General features: G+C 33.5%; 1 protein-coding gene across 3 annotated transcripts in view; it reads right to left on the bottom strand.

The window, feature by feature from the left end:
- Positions 1-25615, bottom strand: part of pcx (pecanex) — a 267343-nt gene that overhangs the window by 16139 nt on the left and 225589 nt on the right. For all 3 annotated transcript variants that reach the window (XM_085814871.1, XM_085814873.1, XM_085814872.1), the window contains 3 exons: positions 22086-22164; positions 21703-21977; positions 8896-9020 (listed from right to left, as the gene is read on the bottom strand). In XM_085814871.1, coding sequence (XP_085670997.1) covers positions 8896-9020; positions 21703-21977; positions 22086-22164 — 479 coding nt within the window. The remainder of the gene's footprint in view (positions 1-8895; positions 9021-21702; positions 21978-22085; positions 22165-25615) is intronic.

Here is a 25615-nt window from a genome sequence, read left to right as displayed (position 1 = left end):
AAGCATACCCCCGGAAAGGAAAATATCGTAGCAGATGCCCTATCCAGAATTAAAATAGATGAACAAGGTAATACTGTAAAGGTGGCAATGCTCACAGCATGTACAATAAATTCTCGAGAAACTGTAATAACCGAACTGGGTAAAGATCCTGAGTTTGGAAGCATTTATGAGTATTTAAAGGATTCTGAAAATTTTAGCCACCAAGATATTGTGGCAATAAGAAATAGGGCGGCCCATTACGAACTAATAGATGGTCTATTATTCTATACAAAAACTACGAATTCCAACAACGAATTTCGACCTGTTATCCCAGCTAGTCTTAGATTAAATATCCTGCAGGAGCTCCATGACAGCCCTTTAGCTTCTCATGCTGGTATTCGAAAAACTATCCAACGCGTACGCGAGGCAGTCTATTTTCCTGAACTGCAAAAGTTAACAAGGGCGTATGTCCAGTCCTGCCCAACATGTCAAGCAGTTAATTATATTAATTTCTGCCCGGCCGGGTTTCTAAATAGTATTAAATCCGAATTTCCAAATGAAATAATTGGCATCGATTTATTGGGCCCTTTCCCAAAAAGTCAGTTAAATAAAAGTCGCTATCTCCTTGTTATGGTTGATCATTTTAGTAAATGGACGAAATTGTTCCCTTAAAACGAGTCTCCGCGAAATTAGTTACTGATTCTATTTTAAATAAATATATTTTAAAATACGGGGTGTCCCTAAAAGTTATATCGGATAATGGTCCTCAATTTGTAAGTAATATATTTGAAGACATGTGCCAAAAACTGGGCATACGTCATTTAAAAATGGTCCCGTATCGGCCGCAATCAAATATAGCGGAACGGGTCAATAGAAATATAGTGAAAATTATCCGTAGTTATGTTAAAAATTTTCATAAAAGCTGGGATAACTATGTCAATGTATTTGCTATCGCCCTTAGGACCGCAAAACATGATACAACGGACAAAACTCCTGCTGAGTTATTTCTAGGCAGAACGATTATAACACCGTTAGATAAATTATTTTATGTGCAACAAAGAGCCTCAGAATTTAAAATGGGTGATATAGAAAAACTAATTAAGGAAGCAAAGAAGAATACTGAAGTAGCACAGAGAAAACAGAAACTCTATTATGACTTGAAATGACGGGGAGTAACTTATAAAGTAGGGGATGAAGTTTTAAAAATTAAGCGTTCACTTTCTTCAGCACCAGAAGATAAAACTGCCAAATTTTTTCCACGATTAAAACGACCATATGTTATAGAAAAAACAACTCACGCTGTAGTAGTGTTAAAAGCGAGAAATGGTGAAACCTGCTCCGCAAACATTGATCAAATCAAACCCTACTATGATCGTAATAAAATGAAAATATTTTCAGATCTTTTGCAGGATCCGGCACGGCAGACATCGCAGGCACAAGCTCCAGAGGTGGAAAAACGACAAGTACAAGGGCAAGCCATTAAGAAAGTTTTCCTGCGGAAAAATTGAAGGTAGCAAGAAAAAGAAGCCGTTCCACCGTCCAGAAAAGAGAGTTCACGAACACCCCCAGAATGAAGAAGGGAGAAGGACGACGTATGCAAAGAGAACCAGGAGAAATAACGGCAACTATAACCCGGCTCTAAAACGGAAGATCTACTCATCCGACAGGACTCTCCGCAGCAAATGTCGCCGAACTGCGGAAGGGCCATCAGCGGCGGAGGAAAAGTTACAAGGAAAATTTGAACGGCCAGCAACGAGGTCCAAGCAGGTACACGCAAGAAGTTTCCCGGTTCCGCCAAAACCAGCTGCCATCAAACGACCAAGACCACAGGCAGAAGCGAAAAAGAAGGTATTCAAGGGTAACCGAACTGGTGAAAAAAGGAAGCTTCTAGAGGAAGGCACTGAAGGGCGAGCCCGTACAAGAAGGAGGATAAATCAAACAACTATCTGCACTACCTTTAAGGACTGGGCCCAGAAAAGAATGTCCGAATATCACAAAGATAAGTAAAAATTTATGTTACTTTGAAAACTTAAGTTAATCTGTCATTCTTACTGCAAGTGGCAGATTTCAAGAAGTTTTACCTCATGCGAGGTCTACCTTTATCGCCAAAAGGGCGAAAAATGAGTTGTTACCGATTTTGGTATTATGTTTTTCAATTACTCGCACGTAAAACTAAAGTTGATGTATAATAGCGTTGTGTAAAGACTTAAATATTGTAAAAAGTTATTGTATAAATATTATTTAAAACATTCTGGCAAGAAAGAAGTTTTAGTCTGAAAGACTTTTTGAAATGTATTATTTCAATGTAGAAAGAATTGGCACTTGCTTTGAAAAGAATAGAAGTTAACAAATGTATGTTTTCAAATGTATAAAATTAACGGCATGTTAATATGTTCTTATATACAATGTGAACTGTTATTTTAAATGTTCAGAAATACCGTGATATGATAAAAGTGAAAGTAATGTTAAAATTTTTTTATTCGTGTGACTGTAAAAAGACTAAATCATGGTGAATATGTGTTAAAGGTTGAATGATGTAGTTAGGCTCTCTGACGCTACACTTCAGAGTTAGCCACTTTCAGAATAGTACCTCAGGGTTTAGAGTTGAAATTAGGGTGTGTTACGAGGTCTTGATATGTTGAATTTTAACACGTTAGTGTTTTGATTGTAGGAGGAAGTGTTGAACACATAGACATAAACACATTCGTGTTTGGTGTTCTTTTACAACACATGTCAGAGAGCACGGGGAGAGATAATTAAAATAGTCATGAATGAAATCAGAATGTTAAGAGAAATATAATTATACATGTTACTTGCCATTTCATTTTGTAACATTTCATTAAACTAGTTTTCCTTCCAGATCTCTGGAAGGAACCAGATTTGAATAAAAGCTCCTGTTTAGATGCAGTACAGATGAAAAAAATTGTGTGTCCTGGGAGCTGCTATAGTAAAAACAAATTTCTTTCTTTTAAATTTCTAGTTTCTAGCGAAAAATGTTTGGAAAAGATTGGCCTCGCGTTAGATTCTAGAGCTAAAAGTTTTCAACAAGGTCGCTTTAGACCTGAGTTTCAAACTAATTAACTCTGGCGGGAAGTATGTAAGGATCTTAAGTTTTACTAACGTTTATTTTATTTTAAATCTTTACTATCACTTCTTATTTTCTACTTCCGGCCAGAATTATAAGCGTTAAAGTATTTATGCAAAGTTAGTCTGGCGAACGCCAAGTATTTAAGTTGTGGCTTTTTGCCCAGCGAGAGAGAGGAAGCAGTGAGTCGAAGCAGGCCGCTTACCTTAGAAGTTTTACGCAGTTGCTGGTTGCCTTCCAGGCCGGAGGTTTTAATCCTCTTGATAAATTTAAATGTATTGTAGTGTTCACAGTTCTCTGTACTACACACGCTTCCTGTTAATATAAGGCCAATCTTCCACGTTTATTATTTTATTTAAGTTAAATTAGAGTTTAGTTCTATTTTTATATTTTTACATTAGACCCCAAGTAGCGGGTCTGTGTATTCCGAAGTACGGAAGTTTTTGTAAGTAGAGAAAAATAAAGGGTTTTGTATACCCTTCTTGTGTATCCTGTCTACTTCCCACAGTTTTGAACATAGCTTTAGTAAGCTCTCTGTTCCGAGTCAGGTCCTTGCATGTTCCCGAAGAAGGTAAGACGGAATATTGAACCTGATAAAGCATCATTATGCTCTGGTGAACTAACTATAAAGGAAGCAAAGCAGAATTTATTGTTTTGAAAACTGCCCAATGAAAAGAATTTCCTGATGGAATAATTGACCAGCAAATAAAACCTCTTCGTCCAGTACTGCTTGGTGATGCGGATAGTGGGAGGGATTGATCAGCATGGTCAAATAGATTTTGCGCAGAGTATTCGGTCAAGCTTCTCTTAATTATGAAGAACTAAATACACTGTTGTGTGATAAGTCTGATAAATTCAAAAATTTTTCTAAAAGAATTTCCAAACTGATTTCTATTGGAGATATAGTACGCATTGGTTCTGATAATTTGAAGCGTCGTCAATGGCCAATAGCACAAGTTGTCAAAGTCATACCTGGAAAAGATGGTACTGTGAGAATTGCAAAATTGAAAATAAAATCCGGCATCGTCACAAGACTATACACCGTGCTTATACTTTAGAACTATCAGATGATCTTCAAGGTCCTGATTTGAGAGGCAAAGCCCTTAGTAATTATAAGACAAAGACTAAAATTGATAACTCCAAAAGTTATGTTCCACTAGAAGGACAATCAGAATCCTCACCTCAAGTAACAGTCACTCGTAGTGGACAAATTATGAAACCTGTTCATAGACTGCAGTTGTGGCATGTGTGACAGTAGGTTTTCCTCCAGAACTCAAGGTGGGAGGATGTAGCTGCTGACAAACTGAAATGGACTGATGACTAAAATCAAAATCGGAGAGACTTGAAGTCAGAACGAGAACAAAGTTCTTTTTTAACTACATAACTTAATAAAGTATTAATACTACTAACTTAATAAAGTATGTTTGTATTGTGAAATGAAGCCTCCCATTTTTCTACTGGATTAGTTCATTTTAATCTGCATTCCTTCCCCTTTTCAGACTGGATTTTTAGAGTGCTTCTGTCAAGCTGCTCACCACAAAAAAGATGAAAGGGTATGTTTTACCTTTTAACATATTTTACTGATGCTCTTAAGCCAAAGTTTAAACAATACAGAACAATTTGTCTTTACATTAGGAGTCAAAACCTATTTAACAAAGCACTTTCATTTCTAGATTTCTAGCTGAACGTTAGCATATGGCTAATCCCTTAAGTTAATAAATCCCTTAACTTCAATAGTTACAAAAATATAAAAGTTAGACCTCATAAAAATTAAAATTCAGCAAACTGTCAACACTACCAATGTTGACTGCTGCTAGATCCCATGATGCATTCTGGATTTCTCTTTTATCCATGATCATATTTTTGTTTCTATTTCTAAATGCATGGAAACTTGCTTTGCTTATTGCTAGCATCAGTTGTAACTGGTCATGAGATATGTGGCACTATTTGATTGCACATTATTATCAAGCTATATATAATAATTTGTTATTTTAGTTTATAAATCATGAGCTAAAATATTCAAGTTTTCTGCCACTTCTGAAATTAGCCAGCTGTAAATCAGCTATACCAAAATAACTGCAAAGCAAGCTACTGACTTCTTTGTTAATAAATTGTAAAATTATAAAAACAATGCTTCAATGAGTTTAATGGAGAATATCCATTCCTAATGCAAGACTTTTAATGCTGAATAATATTGTCTGCTTAAAAAAGTCATAGAGATGAATTTTGAGAAAAAGCCATCAATCAATTAGAAATCCATGCAGTTATAATAAAGCTATTGGAGAAGAGACAGCATAATAAGCCTATTAGTCTAACATACAGAAAACATGCAAATGAAACATTTACTAACTATCACTACCAATCTATTATCTATCTTAACATCTTATCACAGTGAAGAAATTATCAATTTTTGACATTTTACATTTGCCAGCTTTCCAAATAAAATTCTATAAACATATAATACTATTTTATGGGATTAATGAATCAAATTCCAGCATTCTCTTTTTCTCATATTAAAATATCATAGCCCCATCCTTCTACCAGAAAACTAGCACAGAATCTTGTACATTTTAAATACATAAAGCTTAAGTTTCATGTGATCTCAGAATAATAAGCAGTTTCACATGAAAACATAATTTTAATATTAAACTTATTATGAAAGTAAAAATTATTATATCACACAAAAACGGAATACAGTCTATAATGAATTACAACTTTTTTTTTCTGAAGCTGAAATTCCAGAGTATAATATTTCTTACTTTTCTGTTAAAGCCATATTACTTGGTGGTATTTTTTGTTTTGGCATATTTCTTTGGTGACAGTTGTTACAAATTTGATTTGGCTTCTTTCCTCACTATAGTTGTCGTTATATTAATTGTTTGTAAGAGTATATGTTTCATGTAATGTCCTTTGTTTTTTCTTTCTTTGTAATAACAAAGGATTTTTTAATTTGAAATTTTCCACGAGATAAAAAAGCACCTATCATGTTTCTTCAAGACAGAGATGTTCTTCACAAAGAAAGATTACCTCCCCTTAGGCAGATAGATATGCTTTGTCATAATTTATCAAACCAGCCGACTTGCTTTTTCATATGTCAAAGGTTGACACACATTGTTCATCTATCCTGTTTAATCTCAGGAAAGATCCACTAAATATTACGTTATTCACTTACATCCCATATCTCCACGAAGTGGTAATCCATCCAGTGTAGAATTCTGCTGTATCTACAGCTTTTAAGACCCAACATATAGAAAGTTCATTCTATATAATAATATACAAAAAAAACATGCATTTATTAGAAAAATTTCCTTTCCAGCTTTAATTTGAATTTTTTTTTCATTACAGTGAAATTCCAAAAATATTTATGTTGAATATATTCATCAGATTACAAAAAGATGTATGTTTTTAAACCACACAACAAAATATGAAAAAAAAGGGGGGAAAGGAAAAAAAAAAAAACAGGGAAGGGATAAGAATTTTATCAGGTTAGGTTTGTAACTGATTTTAAAGTACTAAATTTAACAATGTTTAACTTAGCAGAAATAAGATCTGAAAATATGTTCCTTGCAAATGCTGTGCTTTTGGCTATTATGTCATTACCACATTAGCTCTTTTAAACTTTTGATCAATGTTACTACAGTTCTGACATGCAACACATGTACCTAAATTTCATTATTAATTTTTAATTTTTTTTCCAGAAATACAAAAAACACAGATGAGAATCAACAACATTAAAATGAGTAAATAAAAAGACATACATCATGCCCTATCAAATGTCTAACACAAATTACTGACACAGAATGATGACAATCCAGAACAATACCTTTCTTTATAAAAACTAAGCTTCTTTCCGTCAGCAAATATGTCAGTCTGCCCTTATAATATTAACATTCCTTTTAAGCATAAGAAGTCTGGCTGAATTAAAGAGACATATGGCAGATAGGTTTATAAACAACAGTGGTAGCCTTTTTACCAAGAAATCAGCCGTGTTATTTGTGTACATATATACCACAATGAATAGGTCTGGTTGGTTTGTAGTTTTTAATATGGGAAAGCACATAAGGAATTACCTGCGTAAGGAAAGGGATGCCATTGTGAAGGACTTTCTAATCACAATTGGTAGGAACCCATTGTAAGACCACTTCAGCATTAACTGCTTTATGATGGTCTTACAGTGCAAAATATGAGGAATAAAAAGTACACTTACTATTAGAAATGGCCTGTGAAAGTGTATGCTAAATATGACAGGATCACAGTTTTAGTGAATCCATGTTGATGAATGTGTAATTGTTAAAGAGCTGCTAAAGGACTCTCAATGTCATCATTAATTTGCATACTTGCCAACCTATGACACTCAAAAATCAGGAGATTTTTTTAAGAAATCGGGAGATTTTTCACAATGTTAAAAAGACTTTTTAAATGATGAAAATATAGTTTTTAATAATGAATTAACTTTAAATAGTAACCAATTCTTAAATGCAAGCAACACAAAATACCTTACACATAAAAAACATTTTTATTACTTGCATCGATTAAGAAAAAAGAAAACCACTTTAATTAGTTTTCGTACAAATGTTATAAACAGTGGCAGATTTTGCTTTCTTTAAGAAAGAAACTTCATAATTTTGTTCGTAGTAATTGCCACGTAGGCCTGCTTTTCTAATGTGTCATCACTAATATTAGATTCAAATTTAGTCCTCGTTTTCGCAACAATACTGAAAATTTTCTCACACTCTGCATTATTATGGGGAACTGTCAAGATGGCCAACATAATTCTAGACAGCTCACTATATTTTAAAATTCCATCAGCAGACATTTTGCATTAGCAACTTTTTGGTCCTCTGTTTCCGAAGAAAAATTTTATTTTTCGTTTTTTTCAACACAACTCATGTTGTCCTTGTGTTTCTGTGTACGCACATGTTTGAGAACATCCGCCCTTCCACCACGCGAAATCGAAAAATCGCAACGACAGGCAGTACACATCACAAATTTATTACATTTCCTTGAGGAAATAATGGAAAGAAAGTCAACTGTGTACGATTTTTGAAACGTACACGAGTATTTCACCTTCCTGGCAGACATAACAAAAGATGATAATTTCTAAAACTATTTCCCTAAGGCACGTATACTCAAACAACTCAGGACAAAATGACCGAAATAACTAAAGAACATCCAAATAACAGCTTGCTTTGTCCTCATTGGCTAATTAATATATGCCAGATGACACGTAGTGGAGCACGATGCCCCACTGGAGAACGACGTTTCTGGATATGTATATGCTCTGCTCTCACTTACAAAGCAGAAGTTATCTAATTCGCAATGTTTTGTTTTAGATATAACCTAGAGAAAATTCAATTGCTTTCAGACTGCCAAAATCACTTTTTATATATATATATATATATATATATATATATATATAACAAAGTATTAAGCCAAGTTCCATAAAAATCGTGAGAAATTTTAAGAATAAGAAAAAGTCGGGAGAAATATATTGTAAATCGGGTTGGCGGGAGAGCGGTCGAAAATCGGGAGTCTCCCGCCTAAATCGGGAGAGTTGGCAACTCTGAATTTGATATGAAAATGTACTTTTTTAAATCAAATATGTTTTTTCCTGCTTCAATTTTTACAGTCAATATTTGCTTTAAATAATAAAAAAAATACAATTTGAGATATTTTTACGCGATCTCTGTGGTAATGATTTTGACACAGTTCTTTAATTTCAAAAATAAACTACAAATTCAAACTTCAATACATTTCCTAACATTTTTAATAAACACCTACGAGTATATAAATTACTAAAAGAATAAGTAATATTAGATTAAATTAACAACCTCGTGGTGGAACATTGTCAACTATTGATGCTGAACCTAATGCACCAGAATCACGAACAAAGCCATCATCACTGCACTGAGCTGTACCACCACTGGAACAACCTTCACCACACCTCGTACGCAGTCTGTTAAAATTTAAAAATAATTTAAATTTCCAATAAAAAAAGCATAAATAATTTTTAAAAGGATTAAAAACATTCTATGACCTTAAAATTATTTTAGAAAATATTTCACCATTAAAAAAATAATAAAATGTACTGCTCAATAATCTTTACAGCTGAACTGAAAAAAAAGTGTACAAAAATATACACTGCTGCTTTCAAAAGAATTTCAATTTTGAAAGCAGCAGTGTATATTTTTGTACACTTTTTTTTTAAACAAGAAATTTCATAAATAGGGATATATCAAATAATGAATAATATACTATTGCTGGGAATGAACAGAAAAAGTATATACACCAAAGGGCCATTACATTATGACCACACTGTTATTAACATGTAGGACCGCCTTTAGCCCTCAAAACTGCCAGCACCTGGCCTGGTATTGACTCCATAAGGTGCTGATGGGTAGTCTGAGGGATCTGGTACCAAGCACTCATCAATTGGGCCTGCAATTCCTGAACATTGCAAAGGGGTAGCGTTGCAGCACGAATTTGGTTTCCGAGGTGGGACCACAAATGCTCTATTGGATTAATGTCAGGTGAATTTTGAGGCCAAGATATGACTTGAAGTCACTGGAATGTTCCTCAAACTACTCCCTTACGATTTGACCCTTATGACATGGTGCATTATTCTGTTGGTAAACACCATCCTCTGCCAGAAATACTGTTGTTTTGAATGGGTGAATCTGGCCTGCAACAATGTTCACATAGCACACAGATGTAAGGGATTGTTTTATGGGAATTATGGGTCCTAATGTGCTCCACGAAAACATTGCCCACACCATAATATCCCGCCATCAGCTTGTCTGTCCAACTGTGCATCTGGGAGCCACGGTTTAATTTGGCTATTGGCGTAATAACACATGCCCATCAATGTGATGAACCAGAAAACATGGTTCATCGGACCATAAAACTTTCTTCCATTCTTCTAATGTCCAATTCTGATGTTTTTTGGCCTACTGGAGATGCAGCTGGTAATGATGTGCAGTCAGTGCAGGGACATGCTTTGCCCTCCAGCTGCGCAGGCACATACGCAGCAATATACGGTGCACAGTGTGCTGAGAAACACTGTTTGGGTCACCACTGTTGTAGCTGGAGGTTATTTTGGCTGTTGTAGCTCTTAGGTCACGGTGAACAATGTGTAGCTATCTCTGCACTCCTCTGGAATCAACGTGCCGTCGACAACACATTGTTGGCCGGAGACTTGTTATTTGACCATCCATATACCACTTTCAATATGTGCTCACAACGACTGCACGTGAACAGCCCACTAAATGCACTGTTTCCGATATTTTTCCCAGTTGCCAAGCCATAATGATTTGACTTTTATCGAAGTCTGATAAATCAGCTGTTTTTCCAATTATGTCGCTAATCGCACTATGTTTGGAAAGACAATTGTTGACACCAGAGGCGCCAGCTGTGAAAAATATGTAATATTTGTGTTCTAAAATGATGACGCTGATGTTTTTATAGTGCCACCTGGCGGCCACTTGCATTGAGTTTGAGTGTGTTCTGAGACGCCGCCAAGAGATGTGAACTAATAATGCGGCTTTTTGAGTAATTAATAAATTTTAGTATACAGTCCATTTTTGAGTTTTTGTGTAAACTGATTTATTTAATTATGAGTTTTACTGAGCTATTGATGGGCCCATTGTTGGTCCTTACCGAGCTGGAGTTTGAATTGTGTTTCAAAGTCGGAAGACAAGTGTTGTGGAAGGAAAACTAGCGGATTACTCTTAAATAGAAGGTAAGTGGCTTTAATTGTAATGACTGTGTAACTGAAAAAGTAGATTCAAAATGTTTAAAAGTGCAAAAAAAGAAGATTATCAGCGTATTGCTGTAGAGCTAAATTTAGACATTTCAGAAATGAAAGCTATATCAGATTTAACTGATATAATTAAAAACAGTGGAAGATATAAGAAGGATCCTGTATTAGTTGAAAGTATAGCTAATAATATTATTGACAAAAGGAAAAGTGACGAGAGCCGATTGCTCGAACTTGAGAAATTGAAAATGGAACAAGCGAAATCGGAGCTAGAACTCACGAAGTTGCGAGCAGAATCAAAGAGTGAAAACCTCATAGAATATGAGAAAAGAGAAAATGTAGAATCTCTTGACTCTCTTATTAAAAGTATACGCGCATTAACAACTAAAATTCCAATTAGACCGGAAGGTTTGGGTTATTTCTTTTCATCGTTAGAAAGGGCATTCATTTCAAAAAGTGTTCCAGAGAAACTTAAATCGAAAATTCCTCTAAATTTGTTGAGAGATAAAGCCACAAATGTTATTACCTATATTAAAGACGATGAATTAGGAGATTATTCAAAGGTGAAAGAAATAGTGCTAAGAGAATTCGAACCATCCCCCCAAATTTGTTTAGAAAATTTTAGGAAGACACAATGAATGACGAATGAAACTTATATGCAGTTCATGTCTAGATTAACCACGAGGTGGGAATATTATTTGAAACTGAGAAAGGTAAATGACTTTGAAACATTAAAACAATTAATGGTTTCTGATAAAATATGTCAAACACTTGATAGAGGGGTTATATGTTTTATAAATGCAAGGCAAGGAAATTCTTGGTTTAAACCTGTAGAATTGGCGAAGGAGATAGATTTATATTATATATCAAAGGAAAAACCTGTAGCGGATAATTCTAGGTTGAGTAATAAAAACAGTTATCCTAAAAATATGTCAAAGGTTTTTCTAACTGATGTAAAAAATTCGAAATGTATTTTATCATGCAATGAAATTCATCCTTTGTACAAATGCCCTGTTTATAAAAACATGACAGTTAGCAATAGAGTTGGGCTAGTGAAATTGAAACAGCTATGTTTCAACTGTTTAGGAAATCATAAGGTGATTAATTGCAGCAATAAATTCTCTTGCGGTATTTGTAAAAAAAAAAAAAAAAAAAATCACGTGACTCTTCATTTCCCTCATGACTCTTTATTTCCCTCGCGAACAAAAAATAAACAAAGTCATTGCTCAGGTGGTGAGTCATGAAAATAAAAATATTCCTTCGAATTTGGACGCTTTGCTTCGGCTCCATCATCTGAACCTCTGCAAGCTAAAACGAGTACTGATGAAAATTTATTATCAACAACGTGCAGTCTCATGAATGAATTAAAAGCTGTCTTACTCAGCACTTTTGTTTGTTTAGTTAAAGATGCATCGGGTAACTTTTTAAGGTTAGAGGTTTGTTGGATGTTGGCACTAATTCAAATTTCATGAGCAAAAGGTTAGCAGATTTGCTTCAATTAAAGGGAGAAAAGACTAACATTTCTGTTTTAGGAATAAATAATTTGTCTTTGAATATAAAATCTAGAGTTAGTGCAACTATTTTAAATAGGGACAAGAGTTTCGATTTAAGTTAAAATTTTTTGGTGGTTCCTAAAATGACAGAATACACGCCCTCTAGGCCTCTTGAAATTAATGTTTCCTCTTTCGATAATATCAATTTAGCAGATGAGAAATTTTTTGAGCCATGCCCAATTCAGTTTCTGATAGGTGCAGACATTTCTATGAGCTTTTAAAACCAGGTCAAATTTCCCTTCAGGATTCAAATTTAAGATTACAAAATAGTGTTTTCAGCTATGTTGTAAGTGGGACTCTTCCTGCTAAAGGGAAAAGTAAATTACATTGTGGGCTTATTACAGATAATTTGGAGTTAGAAAGAGCAGTAAGAAAGTTCTGGGAGAGAGTCGAAAACGTAGAAAGAGAGCCTGAGATTTCTAAGAGTAAAGAAGCAGAAATTTGTGAACAGCATTTTCTCAAAAACTATTACAGGACTGAAACTGGAAAATATGTAGTCAAGATACCATTTAAGGAAGATCCAATGTGTTTAGGGAATTCGAAACAAAGCGTGCTTAAGAGGTTGAACTCGTTGTGAACTCATTTAAGAAAGGATGAAAATTACTTATTATTGTACTCTGATTTTCTACAAGAATATAGTGAACTAGGTCACAGGACTGAAGTGAAAGATGAAGCTGAGCAAAAGGGGAAATATTATATTCCACACCTTGGTATATATCGCTCTGAGAAATGTTCGACACCTTTGAGAGTAGTGTTCAATGCTTTGACTGCAACGTCAAAAAATAATTCGCTGAATTCAATTCAGTATAATGGTGGTGTAATTCAAGAGGACTTGCTTTCAATTATGGTACGTTTCCAAAAACATATTTATGCTTTTACAGCGGATATCAGAAAAATGTACCGAATGATATCGCGGCAGCTACAGAGAATTTTGTGGAAAGAGTCAATTAATGGTCCAGTTAAAACTTTTGAGTTAAACGTGGTCACCTATGGCACAGTAAGTGCACCTTTTTTAGCTATGAGAACATTACGTCAGCTTGCTATAGATGAGTTCACAAATTTTCCATTAACAGCTGCAGCTCTACAGAGTGATTTTTACACGTATGATGTTCTAACAGGGTCCAGTTCATTGAGTTCGGCAAAAGAGCTACAGCATGAATTAATTGAGATTTTAAAAAGTACAACTATGACTCTGCACAAATGGCGTAGCAATAATCCGGAGTTTGCAGTTAATGTTGATGATGAATACACATTTCAATGCGCGAATGAAGTGTCAGCCATTGGTGTTTCCTGGAAAGCAGATAAAGATTGTTTTCATATTAAAGTAAAACTAGAAAATGAGCCTAAACTTACTAAAAGGCAAGTTTTGTCAACAATAGCGAGAATCTTTGACCCACTTGGTTTATTGGGTCCTGTGATAGCTAAAGCTAAAATATTTCTTCAGAGACTAATTTGTTTTGAAGCTCAATTGGGACGATCTTGTACCTGATAAAGAAGCCAAAGAATGGCAATGTTTTTTCTCTGAACTAGCACATATATGTAAATTAGAAATTAACAGATGCATTCTTGTCGCAGAAGCAATTGTTATTGAGTTACACGGATTTTGTGATGCCTCTGAGTTAGCTTATGGAGCTGCAGTTTATTGTAAATCCGTCTCCCAATATGGTGAAGTGGTGATAAGTCTGGTAACAAGTAAATCAAAAGTTTCTCCTATAAAGCAAGTTACCATAACAAGATTAGAGTTATGCGCAGCTGTATTGCTTGCGAAGTTAATGACTCGAGTAATATCTGCTCTGAAACTTAATGTGAATAATGTATTTTTCTGGAGTGACTCTTCGATAGTCTTGGCTTGGCTGAAAAAGGAGCCCTGCTGTATGAAAACGTTTATTGCTAATCAAGTTGCGATGGTTCAAGAAATGACGGAGGTGCGACAGTGGCATCACGTCCCATCTAAACAGAACCCAGCGGATCTCATATCAAGAGGTGCTGATCCGGTCAAACTTCAATTGTGTGAAATGTGGCGTTGTGGTCCCCCATTTCTTCTTCAACCTGTGTTGACTAAGTGCCAAGGTGATATCCCTGAGGAGTCCGAAGAACTGTATCTTCACGAATTAAAACCAGCAGTAGTAAGTGAAATATGTGCACTTATTAACACTTATGAGCCATTAGATGTCATCAATAATTGTTCATCTTACAACAAAGTGGGTTGGTGCAAGAGATTCTTGCATAACACCAGGCATCCATTGCATGCTACATGCGGAACGTTGACAAACACTGAACATTCTAGTGCATTATTGTGTATTGTGAAAAACATTCAAAGGACTTCATTTGTGACCGAAATCTGGTGCTTAGAAAAGGGTGCTCGTATTCCTAATAGTAGTAAACTATTGAATCTGTGTCCATTTTTAGATCATGATGGAGTACTCAGAGTGGGTGGCAGACTGAAAAACAATGACTTAAGTGAAATGAGAAAACATCCTATGATTCTGCCAACTAAACATAATTTTACTGTTATTGTGATTAATCATTTTCATATTCTTTATTTTCATGCAGGTGCTGAAACAACCCTATCACTTATAAGGATTAAATTTTGGATTGTTTCTGCAAGAAATATAATTAGAAAAATTATATTTAATTGCATGATTTGTAAAAAGGTAAATTCTAGGTCTGTGTAGCAACAGATGGCTGATTTACCAGCTGCGAGTGTGACCATATCAAGAGTTTTTGCTAACACAGGACTCAATTTCTGTGGTCCATTTGCGGTAAAAAATTTTGTAGGCAGAAGTAAACATGTAAGAAAAGTATTTGTATGTATTTTTGTATGTTTTACTACGAAGGCCTTGCACTTTGAAATTGTAAATGATTTAACAAGTGCAGCATTTATAGCAGCACTTAAATGCTTTATTGTCAGATGAGGTAAACCTTCATATTTTCAGTGATAACGGCAGAAATTTTGTGTGTGCTCATGGTGAATTAAGAGCGATTTTAAAATCTTTATTTAAGGATAAAAGTGAGGAAGAAATCAAAGGTTATTTGGCTACTGAAGGCATAAATTGGCATTTTAATCCTCCCTCTACTCCTCACTTTGGAGGTTGATGGGATGCTAGTGTGAAATGCCTTAAATAGCACTTGAAACATGTGGTGGAAAAAACAGTTCTAACTTATGAAGAATTTTTTACTCTAACTGTTCAAATTGAATCTGTACTTAATTCTTGCTTTCTTTGTCCCATATCAAATGATCCAAATGATGTAGAAGCATTGACACCTGCTCACTTTCTTATTGGTTCATCTTTAATTGCATTGCCTGCACCTAATTTTACAGAGATTCCTATAAATTGGATAACTAGATGGCAAATGGTTCAGAAATTAAATCAAAATTTTTGGAGAAAATGGTCATCTGAATATTTAAACAAACTTTTAAATAGACCTAAATGGTATAAAGGAAAAGTAGAAATGAAGGAAGGAGATTTAGTTTTAGTAAAAGATTCGAATAATTACTCTCCTTTAAAGTGGCATTTAGCATGAGTTATTAAAATCCATCCAGGTCAAGATAATATTATTCGAGTTGTAATACTTAAAGATAAAAATGGAAACTATAAAAGGCCAATGAGAAAAATTGTACCTTTGCCTTTTGTTAATGAAAAAGTTTCAGTTACTTAAATTTTATTTGTAGTTAATTATCAAATTGAGTTTGTATAATTGTATAACCATCATTATTATTATATTGGAGTGTGGAGTTTGTATTTTATAACTTGTGTTCTAAATTTATTGTTGAATGTAACATTCAAGGCCAGGCTGGATGTTGATGCCAGAGGCGCCAGCTGTGAAAAATATGTAATATTTGTGTTCTAAAACGATGACGCAGATGTTTTTATAGAGCCACCAGGCGGCCACTTGCATTGAGTTTGAGTGTGTTCTGAGACGCCGCTGAGAGATGTGAACTACCTATGCGGCTTTTTGAGTAATTAATAAATTTTAGTATACAGTCCATTTTTGAGTTTTTGTGTAAAGTTATTTATTTAATTATGAGTTTTATTGAGGTATTGACGGACCCAACAATGCATAGCTATTTATATACTCCAACATCAGCTGCGCACGCACAGTGGTCTTGTTCCTGGGCGAGTCCATTGTTATAGAAGGAGGGTGGTCCCAATGTAATGGTTCTTCAGTGTATATACGATTTTTTACAACTTCAAACTTCGTATTTCTCTTGCCGACCGGCTTCACTACCTTCATAATAGAAAGGAACTCGACAAATACAACTTCCGCGTACAAAAGTAATAATTACCCAAATTGATAAAGAAAGCAATAACTTCAGTATTTTATGAAAAGCATTCTATTACAATTTTATTAAAAAGGAACTACAAAGTACTATCACTTAAAAAAAAAAAAAAAAAAAAAAAAAAGTGGTAAAGTCCAAAGGCAAATCAAAGTTTTACATCAGAGATTTAAAATTACAGCTGCTACTGACAACAACAGATTTTCAAACCAGTATGCATTCCCTAAGTTGCACAAGACACCAGTTAAATTCAGATTAATCATCAATGGGACTAGGAATTACTTATAAGAAATTGACTATAATTTTGGTAAAAATGTTTCCTGAATTCTAAACACTGTAAATAATTCGGAAAATCAAGAACACAATTACAACTGGATTATTAATAACCATGAACTGATTCTGACAGCCTTACTATAGTGGACATCAAAAATACTAATTGCTACGACACTGAGAATCTGTATGCCATGTTACCAATACAAGAAATTTTTCATATTCTCTTAAAGCAGCTTTTTTTGGAGATTCTTACAATTGCTACACAAGAAAATTTGTATTTTTACCTAAAAAGTGTGTTATTTCCCAATTATGTGAAATCTAATGGCACTCGAAACAACTAAATGGTATCTCAATGAGCTCTTGCTCATCTTCAGCACTTTGTAACCTATAACTCTTCATGAAAGAATATCAATTCCCAAAACAGCTTAGTAAAGACCAATACACCTTTTCCCCCAATATTTACATGTATGTCAATGACATTTTAGCAATCAAGAATTATGACAAAATTGAAGAAGCTAATATTTAACTCATTTGTTTTAAACTTCAGAAAACTAACCTTCAACAAGAAAATACTTACTTAGCTTTACAAAGTCTGAATTCCAAAAAGATTAAAATCTATGATAAAAGAATAGACTTTTAACTTTCACACCTTTACACTCATTAATTGGCATTCCAATATTTCTCTCCCCCCTCCTTCCAAAAAATCTATAATACCATTCACACACAACTGCTTAGAATTAAAAAAAGTATGCAATAAGATTGATTAATTTCAAGAATTACATCATTTAATTGATTTGCTCATTGATAATCAAATTCCCAAATTTAATTTGCCTTAGATTAAAAAAAAATTTACATGTTGACAGCAATATAATTATTGTTACCTAAACTTATAAGGAGGTTCCAGTAGGATGGCTAAGACAGATAATTTAATTTTTATATGAGATTAATTTGTTTGATATCATCTATTCATGTAAATATTTTTTTGGAATGTATCTATCTATTTTATGAGTTTTCAGATTAGAAATTACTATTCTGGCAACTACTTTCACTAATAAACCAGGCATTTTTTTCTTTTCTAAAATGTATTGCAGCTCAATAACGTTGACTAATTTTTCATTTTCAAAAACTTTTGGCCAGAATTTTTAAAATCATCCGAGTTTCAAGTAAATAGCCATTTTTGTTTATTTGAACGACCTTGCAAATTCTGATGCCATTGCTCCTACTGAAACCTTGACAATAACCCCCAGGAAATACCTCCCCCTGTAATTAGTACAATTACCCCCGTAACACTTCTATGCGATTGGACAAAAATCTTTAGCTAAGAGACCACAAAACAGAACCATTTGAAAGTATCCTTTTACTTTTTCTTTTGTTTTTCAACCAGTTCAAGTCCCCCCTTCTTTTTCAATGATTGGTTCTGCTTTCCCAATGTGATAAGCAGAGTTCAGATACTGAATTTGGCAACCATACTGTTCTCATGCTTTTCAGTTTGAATTTTTTCAGCTATTTTGAGGAGCGGCGTCTACTACAATAGTTAGTTTTAATAGTTCATCATATTTGCAAATTCTTTTTTTTTTTTTTTTTTTTTTTTTTTTTTTTTTAAATTTTATAGTTTTTATCCACTGAACCCAAAATGACTACAAAAAGTTCTACTTTTTAATCAGTTGCAAAAATTTCTATGACTAAAAAGATAAGTTTCAGGTTCTTGAGACAGCCCTCTTCATACTTGATTAAAAGACTTTTAAGTTTGGCACTAAATCACTCTTTAGATTAGTTCCTTATGTTTGTGGATTTTTCTTAGTTTTATTTGCATATTACTTTCTTTTTCAATATATTGTTTTTAATTTTTTGTACATTTCGTTCAATTATTTACTATCATTACTTAAGTACTCTTTATTATTTACTTTTAGTTTTCATTTTAATGCTTTTTAAGAGTATGAATGTATGTAGAGAAAGCTCTGACCTTATTTGAGACTCAATTTGATATTTTTTTAAATAGCAATATTTTGTTTAACAAACAGTTTTAAGTTTCATATAGTCCAAAGGAACAAAATATGTATTCAGAACTCATTAATCAACCAGTTTAAAGTTTCAAAAACTTGCCTCTTGACAACTTCTTTTTGAAACAGTAAACATGGAAGATTAATATTTTTCCACTTATCTAAGTTTCATATGTTCATTTTTCACTTGTGCTTACATGAATTTTTAGCTTTAATTTTAATCTTAAGTTCAAATTTAAGATTTAGCTGGTTCATATATGTAACTACAAAACAATTTCTTTAAAAACAAAGAATTTAAAAAATGTTAAAAACCAAAACTTTTAAACAAGCAATACCCAAATTCAAAAAATTAAAATTTAGTGAAAAAAGAACATAACAGAAGAGGAATCCAATCAACTTTAGTGCCACTTGTCGGGGGGAGGAACATTGAAATCAATTGAAATCTCTCTTCTACAAGCATGAGATTTTGCAAGCAAGGATTTCTGTGTGTGTGTACCGTACATGGAGGTTAGAATAGAATACATGGAGGCTATTCTAACCAAAGAACGTCTATGTAAAGAAAGAAAGATTCCATCAGACATAATGCTATTGCACTGCTAGAATGCGAAGGGAAAATTCGCAAAGGGATTTGGCGATGGAACCTGGTGGCAAAAATTTCCCTTTCCACGATGTGTACAGGGACAAAACTTTTTTTCTTTGACTTTTTGCAATAATTTAAACACGGATTTTCATAGTTTTTTCCCCTCAAAATTAACTAATTCATTAATTAATTTACTTACGTGAAAAAACATTTTCTTTTCTTTTAAAGAAATTTTAAACAATATTCATTTTATGAACTCTTGATAACGTCCTTCGAACTTCAACACCGGCTTTTGAGCTTTGGCAACAGACATTTCGCACATGCTCAGCTGTTTCCCTCTACGTTGGAATGGAGCCACTCCTGTTGCAGAGTTTTCCTTCTTAATAAACATATTCTTTGATTTTAATCTCCATAGTACTGTATACTAGGATTAAACTGATTTCATTTCTATCATTTAGTTCAACATGTACTGCACATGCAGATGCGATTCTCAAGGTAACTGAAAACCAAAGTTGCTGGAAACAAAGTTGATTTATCTTTGTAAAAGACAATCTAATTGGAGCTGGGAAAATCGGCTCTATGCCAGCAGCCTGAATGACGCTTAAGCGATATACAATTCGCCAAGAAAGTGGCTGCTTCCAACGTTGGCGCAAAACTCGCTTTTTTGGGGGTGATCACCATATAAAATTCCCCGACCTTTCCAGATTTTGACTTAAATATTTAAATTCCCTGACTTTTCACTCAACTTTTTGGTCAAAGAATTCCCTGACTTTTCCCGGTTTTCCAGATAGCGTGGCAACCCTGACACAAATACTGCATCTTAACAGCCAATCCTGATCTACTGTCTAAATATATGGTAATTTAGCAACCATCAAAGATGCCAGCATTTTGAGGGAATTAAAGAGGTTCACTTAAATGCTGATGCAAAGTGTTTATAACTTTCATAGGATAATATTTTATGATATTTGTGCATCTACGGATGAAAGAAGACCAATGGCAGATAGTGGGCATTGGTGCACTACCATACCTATTAAAGAAGGACAATCAATCAAGGATGTTACTTTTTTCTTTCATCCTGATCATTCAGTAATTCCTTAGATGTGGAAAATATTCTAAACAAGTCAAGCAGTTGATTGGACACGTGCCTGGTCAACTCTTCTGAAGACTTCTATAGTCGAAGAACAGCCATATCTTATTGTTGCAATGTCACTTGGTAAGACAATATCTGCCAGTACTGTTCACTAAAGGCTTCACATGAAAGGCCTCTATACTGAAATACTAAGTGTCTGTAGTTCATTAACCATCCACAGAGGTTCAAGATTAAAACACAGTCACCAACAACTTAATTAGACTGTCTCAGATAACATGTGCAGTGATGTTTTGATCACTAAAACTGAAAAAGCAAACAAACATGAAGGCAAAGATGGTGGTAATGATAATGGTGCATTGAGTCACTGGAGATATCATAGCCAGAGATATAACGTTAGTGGAGTTGAAATGAGAGAACAAGTGTCAGTTACTAATATATTAGCATCATTTCTATCCATAAGTTCACCAAGTTGAAAAGTCTAAAGTTTTAATGTTTGCCTTATGAAATGCATAAAATCGAATTTTGTTACGCTTTTCTTATCGCAAAAGGATTGAATTAAATAAAAACATTTGACTTCTGGGACAACTTCCCCTTCCCGTAATATAGTTCTTCACAGGTAATCAAAACATCTTTAAAAAAATCAATTTCATTCTGTATGCTATATGCACACAAACACACACGAAAACAAAATTAACTAGACTTTTTTTAAAAGTAAAAATCCTCTTCTTTAGATTTCTTTCATTAATCCCCTTCCAAAAAAGGCACTAATATAAGTTTTTCCTAAAGGTTCGATTTTTGTAAAGTAAATGTTCATAAAGATGTACGGACATCTGTATTATTGCAGAAGTTTAAAACATTTCTATCATACTCAGTCCTGGAATGAAACAACCCATTAACTAAGATCAAGAATTACAAAATTCTGCAACAAAAAGTACATTACATCTTAATCATAGCTCACAGATACATCAAATTTATACAGAAATCACACGATTATCCAAATATTTTCAAAGGGAATGGAGAATGACTGTTATTAATATTAAATGAAAAATATGAATCTACAGCATACATTACAAAAACCTAAAATCTAAAAATACAAATAGAACTCACCTATTCCAAAAGTCTATTATTATCTTTTTGAATAAACCAATACTAACAGGTCCACCAATTATGCTACTTAAATTATCACTTGTCTCAGCATATGAAGTTGTGAGAGGTGAAACATATATTGGGTAACCTATAGGCTGATCACAGGAAGAATTTATGATGTTTCTCAAAGCTTGCTTAGCATTTTGGATGCTTCCTCTTTCTGGATTACGATTTCTCAAATACACAAGTTCTTGCTGCTGTCCTGCCCACAGTCCACGAACACATTCTCTATTAATCTGCAATGATTTCAGATTTCAACACACATATATTCCTTCCCCATAAAACAGAGCAAAATATGAAAAATGCAACATAGCTGTGAATAATAAATTTGAAAAAAGCATTACCTTGATGACTCTAAAGCTTAAAAATCTTTTGTTCAACATGATAATTTTATATTCATCACAGCTATCTTCAAAAACATGCCTTTAAGAAAAAAGACATGATAAGAATACAATACAATATATAACTCAGAAATACATAGGTTACAAAGATATTTTCCTTACAGTTGTAGTCAGAAAAAATTTAGCATAAATTTATTATTCATATAGGATGGAAAATGAAACACTTTGCATCTGGATTATAATATTTTTCTAACATGGTATAAGCCTACTTTTGGAGATTAATATTGCAGCAATTCTTCTTAGAAATAACTGAAACAAATTTTGTACAATCAAAAAGTGTATTTTTAGTCATTTCTCATGCAAAAACAGACATTTATTTTATGATGATGGAGGTGGAAAAATGTTTTCCAACTCACTTCTCAAGCATACCCCCCTACAGGTTCAATGGTATTCACATCACACAATTATAAAGAATATGACTGTACTTCATAATCGATAAGCTGATTTTCAACTTCTCTTAACTCATTCTAATCACAGTTTAGTGGTATCACCTGCAAAAGTAGCGACTGAAGATTTCAGTGTGAATTAGCAGGTCTGATGGAGGACACCTGATTTGGGATAAAAATGTGTGGACTTGTCCTTTATCATATGTTGATGGTCCTTGATAATTATGTGACCATCAAGAACATTTAGTAACACTCATGATACTCTGGCTCGAACAGTCATCATTTTACTTTCATGTTAATTCTTCACAAAACAGCCTCCATCAGGAGTCAGAAACATTGTGCCTGCGAAGCAATTTTAAAGTAACTAAAATATCTACATACAAATTGAGATATTTGAACACTGCCTATTAGAAGCACTCATAATTGCAATAAACATTTTAATAAAATTTATCTCGGTCATTTAAAAAAACTGTACGAATTTTATATTTTACCTTAAACTGAATCTTAGCAACATCTAGATAACATTACATGATTAGACGAATAAATTTTTGACTGTTAAAAACATTTGATTTTACATACAGTTAACCATTTCCTTATACATTTTATACAGCCATGGTATGCTATGCATTACACTGCAACCTCTTTTAATATATAAACTTGCCATTTTATGAATTTGCATTTCAGTTGCAAATAGAATACACTTTCTTCTCTTCAAATTAAAAGATAACAAAATGATACAGCAATCCATAGCCTTTTGTTATAGTTGGTACAAAGGAAATAATTTCATTTCAACTGATTGTTGTGTGTCAGTAAATTATTTCAGCTGCATAACAACAATTTTCAATGTCCTTACTTAACTAGCAACATTTATGAACAACATGCTGTAATAAAGCTTTTTTTATAACTGTATTTGCAGTAACAACTTTGCTAAACATTACAATGTTTACAAGGAACATAAACGAAATATTTTGATATAATTCTATATTTATTTTTACTATTACTAAGGGTACCCCATGGTGTTTGCTAAATTCCCTCATTTTTTAAATACGCCCTCCTAGTAAAAAAAGTTCCTGGAACCTGGCTAGTTCATATGCCTGTGAAGAAGTTCTCTACATATAAATGCTGCCAGAAGCAAAAAAGGCAATGAAATTGGATTCATTGAGGAGCAATACACATTTTGCATCTGTGTATGCTTTGCATTCCTGACATCACTGAAACTGGAGTTTAACATGGGCACTGGTTATTAACCATTTCGAGATGGCATATTTTTGTTTAAGACATTTTCTTGGGATGGAGGGGAGTCAAAAAGAATTGTACCAAAGGACAGGGGTTTTGTGCCACTAAGGCTAACTTTGGGGGAGGGGGAACAAGTCCCTCAAGCCAATGTAACATTATGTCATCAGGACTGATCCTTAGAACTGGGATAAGCACATCACATAATTGCTCTTTGCTTGTCGGGAAGTACTGAATTGCATCACCGGAGTCTCACCATTTCAGTTGAAGTATGGAAGGCAACCAAGAGGTCCTTTAGCAGTACTGAAGTCTTCATGGTCAGGAGAAATACCTATACTACCTAATATAAGTAAGTTGACATTGGATTACTTACAGCATTTAAAAATAAGGTTGAAACAAGCAACCGAACAAGCCAAGTTAATTGCAACAAACTTTATGCATGTTGGACTGGACCAAGAGAAATTGTAAGTCAACGTCCATCTCATTCCTATAAAGAAAAGCAACCCGACGGAAAGATGAAGCATGTATGTTCAAACAAAATTCAAAAATTTCAAGCAAGCATCAATGTAGTTGGAGTAATATGGGAAAATGCAGAAAAATTTGGAGAAATCATAACTTTGGAGAGAAAAGATTTTTCACACCCCCTGGAAGATTTGAAAATAGAGGTGAATCTGAATTTAGAAAATTTAAATCCCCAGCAAGGAAGAAAATTAATTACTCTTATTAATCAACACCAAACATGATTCACCAGAAAGTTGAAAATAGTCAAAGTTGAAACTTATAAAAATAGATTAATATCCAATATGGAGAGGAATAAATCTTATATCTACAGGATTCCTGAAGCATTGAAAACAAAGGTTGATGAAGAAGTAGAAGATTTACTGAAATCAAGACTAATAAAAGAAAGTAATGCAAAAATAGTTTACCCAGTAGTGCATAAGTAAGAAAGATGGAAACATTAGATTGTGTGTAGGCCATCGAGCATTGAATGCCGTGACGAAGCTAAACGCTTTTCCAATGGATAACATCATTAATTTGATGTACAATATAGGAAGAGCAAACGTCATAACAACATTGGATTTACTCAAATGATATTGGGCTATACGGATGGCAGAACGAAGTAAAAAATACACATCATTCAAAATTCATCAAGGTCAATATTAGTTTAAAGCATTACCTTTTGGTCTAATGAACGCAGCGGCAACTTTTCAAAGAGTAAAGAATAATGCATTGTAAAATTTCAACAATTTTCAATAGCCTACATTGATGGCACAGCTATATTTTCCACTGATTTCAACACTCATCTCCAAGATTTAGATTAAGTTTTCACCAAACTAGAGTAACTTGGATTTACTATCAATCCAAAGAAATGTTCTTTTGCAACAGGGTTCATAGCCACATTTTAGTTAAAAAAATAAGCACCTATAAGCACTTTTCAAGCACATTTTAAGGAAAAAATAAGCACCTGTCTAATTACATTATACACAACTGCATAACCTTAAAAGAAAAATTAGACTTGTAATTTAAAATATGAGCAATGCAATATTTATTAAGAGAATGAGCATTACCTCAACCATGGAAAACAATTAACTTTTTTTTTTAATTTTAAATGACAGTTCAATTTACAGAATTGGTTTACAATGAGAGAAAAAAAACTATGCAGAACTAAACTATATTACCAGATTTAATGATGAAATTTCAGTTCAAAATATAGAAAATAAATAATAATAAGCCATTTTAACTGTATTCGTTTGGCACCTAATAATAAATACAATTTATTTTTCCACTCATATTAATATTTAAATAATTTAACTTAAAATCAAAATTTTGAACATTTTCTAAATTTTCATTGCA

This window comes from Stegodyphus dumicola, chromosome 4 (genome assembly GCF_044657685.1).
Source record: "Stegodyphus dumicola isolate Sdum_Otavi_A_Nest chromosome 4, ASM4465768v1".
In the NCBI taxonomy this organism is placed as follows: domain Eukaryota; kingdom Metazoa; phylum Arthropoda; class Arachnida; order Araneae; family Eresidae; genus Stegodyphus; species Stegodyphus dumicola.
Note: the sequence above shows the minus strand (reverse complement) of the source record. Positions and strands in the feature narration are given on the sequence as shown.